The sequence below is a fragment of the Oryzias latipes genome, chromosome 5, assembly GCF_002234675.1.
Source record: "Oryzias latipes chromosome 5, ASM223467v1".
In the NCBI taxonomy this organism is placed as follows: domain Eukaryota; kingdom Metazoa; phylum Chordata; class Actinopteri; order Beloniformes; family Adrianichthyidae; genus Oryzias; species Oryzias latipes.
In genome coordinates, this window is record NC_019863.2 from 25,604,484 (window position 1) to 25,616,970 (window position 12,487).

Genomic DNA, 12,487 nt, shown 5'->3' on the forward strand with positions numbered 1-12,487 from the left:
ACATCTCTTCAAAAGTTAACTAGTAAGTTCTAATTCTGGCTATATTTATTTTTTTCACTTACATTTTCTACCTCCAAGACTGAAATAGAATAAATCTCCACATCATCTGAGATCACTAACCAAACTGCTGGGAGTTTTTTGAAATTAATTTAAAAGTGTAACTTTGAACTTGCAAAAAAATCATTTATCATTTTTAAAAAATGGTATATATCAGGTTGCATTAGGAAGTCTGTTTAAAACGGACTGACAAAAAGATTTCCAGTGAAATTTCCTTCATTTATTTCAATCGTATGCTTATGTAAAATCTGTCTGCACAATTTTTGAATATTTACTTTAAATAATAACATTAAAACCAGGTTTTGCTCTCTTTGAAACATAGGTAATTTTGCGAGAGGAGAATGAATCCAATCTGTCTATCCTGAACACACGTTAAGAGAAACTGAAGAGAAACTAACAGGAACAGACACCAACGTTGGTTTGAAAAACTAATAATAAAAGATTTATATAAAGATGGCAAATTTCCAGGTGATTAGAAAAAAAACACTGCTATTTCTTGTTCAAATGATGAATTGTCCTCTTGCTCTGTGATGTTGGCAACATAATTATACAGTGAAACTGCATCACCTGGTCTTCACAGACTGCCAGAGTGAAACATTAGCTCAATCAATGTCAATTACTTTCCAGTTTCCATTATTGCACTGCCAGCAGTGGGCAGAATCTTAATCCCCCTCTGCTATTGCTTTAGTTACATGAGTCTACGGCTTTTTTCATGATTAGAAACATGAGTGAACATAAAGCCAAATGCCGTTCAACAAGTGGTGCAGAAAAAACTGTAATGGGTTTGTTGCTCAACAGAGTGCAGCCTGGGAGAGGAAGTTTGTCACTGGGGCTATAGATTAGCCCAGAGTCACTATAAAGTCTTTATTATTGAACAGAGCCTTAAAGCCAAATAAGGCACGGTCTCTGCTTTTCACTGACACAAAGACACTACGGTACATATACATTTGAGGCATTCTGGAGATTTGCTATCTTTCATCATGCAGCCTCATAAGAATTTAGCTCTTTTTCCTCATCAACATATATCGGAGTCATCTGAGTGCACCATGCTAACTCTCTCCTCTAACAAAGCTTTTTTTAACAACCTATCATTTGATCAAATAGCTTTAGAAGTTGTAACACAAGTTGATTAAATCCTGTAAAGGATTCTTTGAAGTCCATTTAGGACGGAGGGACATTTTGTTTGATCATTTTTTACACCAACCTATACGTATAGTTTCATTAGCCGTCATGCACCTAGGTGTGTAAAATACGTGACTGGCATGGATTTGAACTCATGACCTCCCAGTCTAAAGGTGGACACTCTACCATAAGGCCATTGAACTGGTACAAGTATTAATCCCTGACTGTATGAGAGAAACTGGACTGAGGGATTGTGACGTCACCCAGAGAAAAGGACTTAGGCAAACTTCTGGCTCTAACCAAATGAAGTCAATTCAGTCAAGCAAACGGAATCTGCTTTTTTTTTTTATACAGATGCCGCCATGTTGTAGCCTGACAACATCAGTGAGCAGTGATTGGTCCAAGTCGGTCTGAGTCAATGTTTCAATGGCAACCACTTTCCCCAATCAGGAGTGAGTTTTTGGGAAGGCCACACCCCTAACACTTGAAAGTGGCACCTGAGACATCCGATTAGTCAGGTTACATCTTTAATCAATTGCACAAGAGAAAAAAAAAAAATCCTGACAAATAATTAGGATTCACAAGAATGTGTTAAAAATGGTAGCAAAGCAAGAATGGTTATTCTGACAAATAGAATGACTGACTAACAGCTGTTTATTTATCAAAAGGAGTCCATGTGGTTTTTGGCTTTTTGGAGCCAGCAGGTACTTCCTGCTTGGAACACCAAGGGGGAGGGGTCACCAGTCCAGTTCTCATATACATTCAGTGGTATAACTATTATATTTAATTGGGCTAACAGCATAATAGAAATGGTCAACACATTGGATTAGAACTAACTGTGGATTCTATTCAGTTTTTCTCAGAGGCAAAATCTTATTTTAGTTTGTCTTTTCATGGCGATTCTTAATTTCAAACATTTTACTTCTTATTAAAAACAGGCAGATCTAAGGCTTTCTGCAAAGACAAGCTGGTTTTCTTTATACCACTCATAGCAAAGTATGGCCCACAGGACTTTGCTTGTTTTGAACTCAGCTCATCCTGCTGGTTCTCTCCATTCATAAGTTTTTACCCCAGGATCTCATCCTCTAGCTTTATCAGCCAGTCAGTCAATCTGTTTTCAGCCTGCCAGTTTGAATACACATGGAAAATCTACCTTAATCACTTTTAGATGTTCCCTTACTTTATCATTTATAAAATAATAAAATAATGTGACAGAACAAGGTCTTAGCTGAGCCAGAACAAACTGAAGAGGCAGCAAATTCTGTGTGACCCAAATGTTTTAAAGCCTTTCCCTCCCTTACCTTTGTGAGGGGTAAAGAATGAAGGTGTCCTACAAGGGCCAGCTTAACGGTGGTCTCCCAGATGTGGGGGTCATGTAGGCCCCGCGCTGTGACCATGAACTGCACAGGCTCGGACAGGTTGGCCACCTCCTGCTGTGTGTACACCGTGCCGTCTGGCCTCACGCTGAAGTTTGGATCGCTGCTTATGAAGCCCACTTCTCTGCTGCGCTGGCAATCTTCAAACTTCACTGCAGAGAGAAGGAAAGGAAATATAGCATTAGAGAGTGACACAGTAAGATATACTTCACAAACTGTCGCCACATCTGGCAGGCTTCATATTAACCCGTATCCATTAGACATATCTGGAAACATCTCATCCCTTCTGCTGTCATACCTGATTGCCTGTTTTGACGTTTGCCAAAACAAACTGCTCATCTCTTCCTGAACTGCAGAATGCACAAAGTCACCTAATATCCTTTCATAACTGTAAACCAGTACCGGATAGCTATTTGCTTCTCCCTTTCCAGCATGAGAAGCAGATCTGCAGCATATGAATGTGCAGTGATAGTTCTGCTTCTCTGACCCAAAAGAAAAAGAAAGCTTCTGTTGGCATGGTCCCAAAAACTCTTCTCCCCATTTTTGGGCTTTCCCCATTTTGCATGATGGTGCAGCGAAAAGGGAATCAGGGAAAAGCAAGCAGATTTTGACTGTTGGGGCCAAAATGAAATAAATCACCCGCTTGAAACAAAAATCTTGAACATAAGTGGAATTCCCTTCATTGAAGCATACATGCTCAAACTGACTGATGGGAATTTTCTTGGGGTGTAACAATGAATCGATTCATGTTCCTACAATCCAGCTAAATAGATCTGTCTGAGGCAATCGAATCAACCTATACCATTCTAAAATCCTTTCAAAATTTAAGAAAAATCAATTATATAGATATAGGAAAATAGGATTTGGATTAAGTTTTGTTAAGTTGTTTTTACTGTGACGTAAAAACGACCAAGTGCATCACAGCGGACAACACACATGTAATAGCAGGAAAAAATGATTAAGCCAACATTCCAGACCAACATGTGGAAACACTAAATTTTGCAAAGATGTGAGCATACAGTGTGGTAGAATGTACTAATAATGGTCCGTTTGTATTATTTTTGTGTGGGAAAAACAACAGTTGACTAAACTTAATGGAAATAAAATATGAATATATTTGCCATTAATTCTTGTTTACTTCTTTGTATGTACACATATTTAATTTACACTTGATTATTTTGCAAAAAATACAAGTAATCTGGAAAATTTTGCCTGCATTGCAAGTATCTAGGTATATATTCCTGAGTCCAACTTGTTGGAGTTTTGGCTAAAGATGTCCTGAATCGATTTTAGGTCAGTCAAGCAGATTGTTCAGTATCGACTATGAATCGGATCAGCAACCACAAATTATGATATGAATTGAATCGTTGTTAAAACGAATCGTTACACCCTTAGCATTTTCACACACAAACACACACAATCCCACGTCTTGTGCAAACCAGAGGCTATGTGGATCCATGAGCTGTGATACTTTGTGAAAAACTCCAGCTTCAGATAACAACGCAAATTGATTACATAAATCACCCAGGGAAGAGATCATCTGTTATGAGCTATGTCAGTGTGATTTCTCAAAAATCCAGTGTGAAGAATCCTGCACAGCAAGCTTTTTATCAAGCCATCTATTTAATTTATCGCCCAGCTTCCTGTCAAAAGCAGCTCCCAAACAACAGGCTAATAAAGCCTGAGATCTCCTCAGCCGCTGCAGCTTAGCATCTTACAAATGAGGCTGCTTGTTTTCAGCCTCTGAGTAATTGCATGTGTAATGGGGACGGATGGAGAACACTGCTCTGACAATGTGTGCATCTGTTAGCAAATGCAATCCAGATTTTTATTAAAATGAAAAAGTGAAAAAAAAAAAAGAATGACAGCTTATGAGTGATACACTTTGTTGGAACTCCGAGCCTTGATTCGGGATCATTTATCGAGGTCACAAGTCGGGACTTAAACCCAAAGTTTAGACACAGAGCTGCTGCAACTGTCCTTATTTGAATTCAGTTTTATGTAAATGATTTGAATGAGCCTAAATTGAAACTAATTGTCGTCACTTAGACGGCTCTTTTGGGGCGTCTGTAGATGAGTGTTCACGTATGCATGCGTGTGTGTGCATCCATGTGCAGGTGAGCTGGGGATAAGCCCTCTGACAGAAAGTAGCATCTCAGCGGGTGAATACATGAATGTTGATGTAAACACAATAAAAGCCCTGAGGTCTCTGAGGAGCTGCCATAACCCGCTGCCTGGCGTTCATGATAGCTGGCATGGGACCGCACGTGTGGTCTGAAGCATTATGAAACACTCTCAGCTATGTCTTTGATTATCAAAAAGGGCAGTAGGCCAGCTCCCAGTTTACCATTCATCGCCTGCTGGTGAGCACCCCCCTGAGGCTGGGATCAAGACCCTGACTCCTGACGCATCTTCTTAGCAAGCAGATATGCATAAATGCGTTTCTTTTCATTAAAAAATCCTTTGCACAAAAATCTGTTTGTGGAGTCAGATGTAGCTCGCTGGTGAACAGAGATGAAAGCGGCAGAAATGAGACAACGCAGAGACGAGATACTGATATATGTGTGTATGCGAGACAGAGAAAGAGATTGTGGGATAAAAGCAGATGACGGGGGAGGCAGAGACAGTGGCACACAGAAAAACTGAGATACTTAACAGAATGTATCAAATGAACCGCAATGGGAATTATTTTCACGGCTTTCTAAAGTAATCCTTAGTTTTTAAGACAAGAGTGAAGACTCACACGGTTGATAAGTTATCTGTTTTTCTGCTGTTATTGTTCTCTGGTGCATGTAATCTGTTTTATCATCTTACGTGTGGCAAAGCTACAACATCCCCCTGCACAAAATAATTGAACTTGAAATGAAAAATGGAGACAAGGCTTCATTCAGGCTTTTTCCTGAGCTGACAACCCTGAAGGTCAGTTAACTCAAGTTCAGCATCTGCTGAACATACAACATGCATATTCACAACTAATTCAAGCGCCACAACTTTTGAACATCATCATTCAGGTATCTTTTTTTTTTCAATAAGTAAAACAACACTTCCCTACTTTCCCCCTAAAAATGCTGAAATCGGAATGTGAAATTGCTGAACAATAAGTTCCTTGTAGCAGTTATCCTGAAGGTCTTGGCTGAGCTGGAAAAGATGTTGTTTCTAAGAATCACATCATCAACTCTCTGTTGCTCCTGTTCTACATAGAATAAATAGACCAAGCATGCACTCAGTCCTGGATCCTCTCAGCCTGAGTGCACCCACCAAAACATCCACCGCAAAATGTGTCTAACATTACAGGGTGCCAGTCCCTCATTCAGTCCTGTAACAGCCTCCCTATGTTTTAGCTGAAACATCTAATAGATTCTCTCACTGCTGCCATATTTTCACTTTTTTCCCACACAATTCTGAATTTAAAGTCCCACTCAGCTCATCTTCTGATCAATTTTCAAAGAATTCTCAGTGATCTTTTAATTATGACAATACAGGTTTTTGGCCCAAATAAAAAAAAAAAAACTGTATTGTTTTCTAGGACACCTTTAGTTTAGGCACAGAGCAACCTCACCCCCCTTCCCATCACCCATAAGTATGTTTACTCTCCTGCTAGCATACATCCCCTCACATCACCAACCTAAAATTACCGGTGCAACAAAAATGCAGAGCAAATATTGGAGCCATCCAGTGGTGCAGTTTTGAGCCAGGTGCCAGCTTGGAAAAGGAAAACAACCTTGCTTAGGTATTGCTCGACATTTTTGCTGCACAGGTAATGTTAGGTTGGGGTTCTGAAGGGCTATAAGCTAACGGCAGAGCATGTGAACAAAGGGATCAAGGGAATTGAGGAAAGGCTTACTTTGTGCCAACAGTCCCGCCCGTAAATCAGAGGTGAATTTCTAATGAACTGCTGCCGCTCTGCACAGGTTTTTTTTTTTTTTTGGCAAAAAAAAAAGGCTAATTAATCTTTAAAAATAGCTCCAAAGATGATCAGAGTGGGTCTTTAACCACCACATTATTCTCAGTTCCATCATTTTTCCACACAAACCTAAATACAATTCCTTAATCAGATTATTAATGTTGTAAAAAAAAGAATGTACGGCTACAAACTTGGCTGTAAATCATCTTGCTGATACCCTCCAGCAAAATAGGCAAACATAAAAATCTTAGGAGAGCAGATTTTTTTTACATATGCTTTCAGTTTTCTTATATATTGCTGCCTTGTAAAAATCTGTGCACACAGTTTCTCTCTGAGTGTGTGACTGTGTGTGTGGCCTGTACAAATACAAGTTTGGCAGGCTGCATTCTGCTCGGCTGCTCTTCCCTGGACTTGTATGTTTTGTCTGACAGAGCGGGGCGAGCTGTCGTGACCACAGAGCCCTTCGTGCACACACGCACATGCACGCATGACTTTTTCCTTTTCCCTCCTCCTGCTTGTAGATGTGAAACAAAATCCCTAAAGAGCAGCAGATCAGGCATTGCACAGGCACATTACATATGCATAATGAAGATAGCAGGTCACTCCAACAACCTGCTTTGTGCTTCCACACAGAGCACACAACCTTTGCCTCTTTTCAACATGCTTACCTGTCTGCTGTGAAGAGCTCTGCACATCTTCTCTATTAGCATCCTTGTTACCCATCATATTTTTCAGCTGTGTCCTCTGATTTTGTCTTTTTTTTCCCTCGTCGTTGTTTTTCCATTTTGTCTGCAAAACTTTCCAGACAAAATCCAAGACAGTTTGAGCCAGCAGGTAGATTTCAATATTTTATGTCTCTGCTGGCTTCCTAATAATTCAGTAGTACATTGTATGTTCAGTTCCTGATGAAATAACACAATAGATGCTTCCTAAAACTCAGGAAGAAAAGTTTGACATAGAAATTCAGACTGAGTGCCTGAAACTGCTGAATGGGTCCAGATTGAGCATATGGAGCAGCTTTTGTTAAGGTGCTGTTCTTCACAGTCACAGCACAGTGCTAAGTAAACACTCCCTCTGGTGTGCCACTGCCTTCCTCAAGCCAACAGGAAAATCTACACCACCCACTCAATTTACAAATAACAGTATTTTTGCCAGGCTGGGGCTGTGACAGACAGCAGTGTGGAGCCCATTGATGAGTACCCGAGCACTTCTCACACAGAGAGCCTTCTACATTTGGGCTATGAAAAAACACTGAAGCTCTTTTATTTAGTGCTTTGCTCATTTTAGCATTTTAATGAAGAGTGGATGAGATGAAGCTTTGTTTAAAACAGCAGCCTGATAACTCACGTTATGCTCCATTTATGCTAAACCTTTTCTGCTGTTGTTCAAAATGACCAAGCCTATAAAACTTAACAAAAAGTGTAATAAAAACATTTATAAGTAATTGTTGTATGTGTGTTTAATCATCTGTAGTTTTAATAAAGTTTGAATACTTTAGTTTACAAGTTATGGCTTTTATGCTTCATTTATCTAAACTTAAATGTCTTGAATCATTAAAATATTGTCACAATATAAGCTTTTGATGGTGAGTTATGTAACAGTAAAATTGAAGGTCACAAATTGAGGATGCGCCTACATGGAGGAACAGTGGTTAGCCCTCTCGCTGGTTTGAATCCCAGCTGGGACCTATCTGTGTGGAGTTTGCATGTTCTCCCTGTACATGAATGCGTTTTCTCTGCGTACTCCGGCTTCTTCTCTCAGTCCATAAACATGCTTCATAGACTAATTGATATCTATAAATTGTCTTAAGGTGTGCATGTGAGTGTATGACCCTGCAACAGACTGTTCAGGGGGTACCCTGCCTTTGCTCAACAGTTGCTGGGTTGGCTCTATCAGCCCTAAAGGGATTCAGCGGGCTCTGAAGATGGATGAATAGAAATTCAGATGCTCTCTAGGTCATCCTGCTGCACAAGTCACACGTATCTGCTGCCATGACAATGTCATCTAAATAACTGTACTGACACTTTCAAAGCCAAAGGTTTCCTTATTGGCATCAGAATCCCAACATGCATGTGGGTGTGTGAGCAAAAGTAGCAAACAAATTTGAGAAACAGTTTTAGACCAACTGCAACCATTTTGATGACTAACTGCAACTTTTGATCAGAAACAACAAAAATGCACAGACTGTGACTCAAACAGCAGCAAGTCAAAAAGATGAAATGTTTATGAGTTTAGGTCTGTGTAGACACAGTCATGAAGTTTTACGCTATGCTGACAATCGCCCTTGGGAACGCATATTCAAGTGGCAACTTCCGATGAAAAGTCTATGTAAAGATGCATTTTGGGCTTCCAGGTTCAATGGGTGCCGTCTTTTCCAAAACACGGTAGTGCCAACCATTTCAAAATTTATCATGGAGGAGAAATCCATAATTGCTGTTTGTGCCTTTTGAGTCTTTCCTATATCATAATTGAGCTGTAAAAAAAAAAACGCCTAGAGCAAGATTTGCAAGATTTTCACAGCTTTGACGTTTGCTACCAAGACTCCAAATTCCAACTATAGGTGGCAGAAATGCAGTGGTGAAAAGTAGGAAAAGAAAAAGAAGATTCTCCTCCCTGCTTGTTTAATGTGAACACCAAGGGCTAGACGCGCATCCCAGAACACGTGTTTAGCGCAGTCTTGAACGTGCTTCACATGCCTGGTGTCTCCATAGCTTTCTGAATCCAAAACATTCTTAGGTAAAATGCATGACTGGTCAAACTTTATTCACTGAAAATTTTGTTTCCAGTCTTTGTTTTCTAGTCTAACTGATTACTGATTACAGGTAGGTAAATTTGGTTTAGTGAACTTTTAAAACATATGGAATGGGGTTAATTGAGTGGGTTATCATCTGAAACCTAAAGTTCAACAATCAAGCAAAGACTGCAAACAGGGCAGAAAAGGTCTGTCAGCTCTTCCATCGTTAATACTTGTTAAGGTTGCAGGGGGGCTGGAACTTCTCCCAGGTCTCAGCAGGCAGAGGCTGGATCCAACCAGGACAGGATGCTACTGTACGCTTAAACTCAGTCAGCTAAACAGGCAAGTTTGTGAACAGAGGGAGGAGGCGAGAACTCCTGGAGAAAAATCACGGTGGCGAGCTGCAGGCAGAAAGGCACCAGTTGAAATCGCAAACCACCACGAAGCCATGCAAGATCTAAAATCTATTTTGGGCTGTTGTGATTTCTCTCCGTACAGTGCAGCAAACTCCAGGCATTCCATGCAGTGCATGTACAGCTTCTGAAACTCCTCAGAAAACCAGCCCCACAGGAATGCTTAGAACTAATTCAATTTACATGCTGCTGGTCTTGAAACACTGCAGGTACGATGTGGCTGTATTTTTTTTTGGGCAGCAGATTGAAATGAATTTTTTCTGCCTCTGCAGTTATGCTCCTACAAAAGGCACACATCGCTCCCCCTGACAGCTCGCTTTCACAAAAGGAAAGCACTGCGACTCAAGTGTGTGTGCTGTGGTGTTCCTGTGTGAACACGAGAAAGGGAGATAAAGAGAGAGAAAAGAGAAGAGGGGCATTGGAGTGGGAGTGTGTGACATGAGCCTTTTGCATATTTACGATTATTACAGCTGGTGCATAAGTGCTTACGGGTGTCATGGTTTGGATTCTCGTGTGTATGTGTGTGTGCTGTCAGACTGCGATTGCTCATGTCTTAAAGCACCAGGTATGTGTTATTTGGCTCACTCTCACTGAGTGAAACCATGTCACACTAGAAGTCCACTATTATATCGGTGAAGTCAACTTTCATGCACAGCCCCCGCTTCATCACACCTCCCTCCATTTGTGCACGAGTGCAAAGAAACCAGCTGTAGAAAAAAAGCAAAAACCAGGAAGGCTTTTCTACAGAAGCCTTTTTCCACTGCTGCCAGTTGTTGTACATTTTCAGACCACAGATGGATCACATGGTTTTGTTTTTACTCTGGAAAACCCTTGTTGCTGGAGTCCCACCACGTTTAAAGTGCTGCTCCCCCCACTGCCTGCTCAGCCTTGGCAGGGGCTCCTTGGATGGTGCATTTGGTTTTGCACATCCACGGCCCTTCCTCTTATCTTTGCATTAGTCTCCTCTCATGGGTGCCGGAATGAGGAGGCTTGAGGAATGAGAAAGGCGAAAAAGGCAAGATAAAGAGGGAAAGCCGGAGCAAAGCAGAGTGGATGCAATTAAAAGACTGGGTCACAGATCGCAGTGCCAGGCGTCAGTGTGATTAATACACCAGCACTCAGCCCAGAAGCTTTTTCCCCAATGTGCGCACGCATGCATGTGTGTGTGCTTTTCTCACTATAAAGTATACTGCAGCTAGGGGGCGCCAGTGCATCTATGTCAAGCACCTGCCGACCTCTACGGTGAAGCTTGAAAAGGTTAAATGATCAACCTCTGCCTGACAGGAAGCAAAAACTTAGGAGCTTGAGTTGAGACAAAAGGAACGCCCACAGGAACGCAGACTAAGCAGATGTTTGCCATCAATGCAACGCTTAAAAACTTCTGATTGGCTATAACAAGGTCAGAAACACAACACACAACCTGTTGCTTCACACTACACTTTTCTACACATTAATGAGAACCCTCTACCCTTGAACCTTTTCTTTGTGTGCGTAGGTTTAGCTGACAATTTCCTCTGCAGATGCCAACTAATTTCCGATCAGGCTCACGCAGACAGGCAAATGTCGCCCCTAGTTAACCCACTCCCTGGAGAGATCCTGCATCAAGGAAGCACACAGCACCCCGAATATTCCCCTGATTGAGCTATCAGCCCTTCCCAGAGTGCTATGGTAATGAGAAATGTTTCTTTTTGAACCGCTGCACGCTGCACAAACATATAGACTGCATCTTTTTTCCTTTTATCTGGCTCCCACTCACCAGACCTTGGCTTCAAGGCTTCCCCTTCAATTTAGCACAAGCAGAAAGAGCCGCGCTTTATCACAGCAATATCGCTTTTAAGGAGGGGAAGCGAGGAAAGAGCCTCAAGGCTACACAGTGTCTGTTATCTCCTGGTACAATATAATTTCACATAGCCTTAAGTGACGCACTGGAACCTCAGCTGGACTGGATGACAAAGAGGCAAATGTGAGCAAACTAGAAGACAAAGCGGGGCTCCTGGGAAACATTTATGGGTGTCGCTCAGCCATGTAACCGCTATAATGAAAACCTCTTCTTCACAAGTAAGATGATTTTTTAAAATTTAGAATACAAGACATGGGTTTTATAAAGGAGTCACACTTTGGGGTGAATGAACCTGCAACACTGTGCTGTTAATTCAATTATTTCCTGTAAGACAATCTACGGAGGCTCTGAAGTGCAAATCACTCTGCGCAAAAACATCTTAAAGTTCACAACCACAATTGAAAAAGCAATGCATTTGCCCATCATATAATCAGCGATGTTCCATAGTACCTACTTTGTCTGGTTTCTTCTTTTAACATTTCCTTTTGATTTCTGGAAATTGTGGGTATTTTTTTGTTTTTTTACAGAAACTGGAAAAAGTAGGTACTATTGGACATAACTAATTGGAAACAAATAATCAAAGGTTAATTGGGATGAGGCAATACTGGATATGCTACAATCACAAAATAAAAACCTTATTAAATCAGTGATGTCCCACAGTCCCTACCTTATCAGTTTTTTTTTATCTTGTTTTGTTTTTTAACATTTATTTTGATCCCTGAAAGTCATTAATGTTTTTTTAGATGTTTAATTTTTATTTTTGTTTCATATTTTTGAAACTGTGTTTTGGTTTCTAAAATGTAGTGTTTTTTTTTAGCCATTTGTTTTGCTTTTTAAAATGTCATCGTGATCTTTATGATGTTTTTCCATGGAGTGATTTGTTGGTTTGATTTGTACTTCAGGGCCACCATAACAAGCTCTGACCAGCACCTGCTTTTTTTAAGCTTTGTGTCATTACCCCGCAGACCGGCGTTAATAGAAACTATGAGGCTTCAAAACATGCTTCCTTTCCTCTGTCCCCCCACCCCAATGACCTCCCCA

At 40.8% G+C, this 12,487-nt stretch overlaps 1 protein-coding gene across 2 annotated transcripts in view; it reads right to left on the reverse strand.

The window, feature by feature from the left end:
* LOC101161393 (cadherin-4) overlaps window positions 1-12,487 on the reverse strand; it is a 263,505-nt gene that overhangs the window by 106,261 nt on the left and 144,757 nt on the right. For both annotated transcript variants that reach the window (XM_020703448.2, XM_004069077.4), the window contains exon 4: window positions 2,481-2,707. In XM_020703448.2, the coding sequence (XP_020559107.1) occupies window positions 2,481-2,707 (227 nt within the window). The remainder of the gene's footprint in view (window positions 1-2,480; window positions 2,708-12,487) is intronic.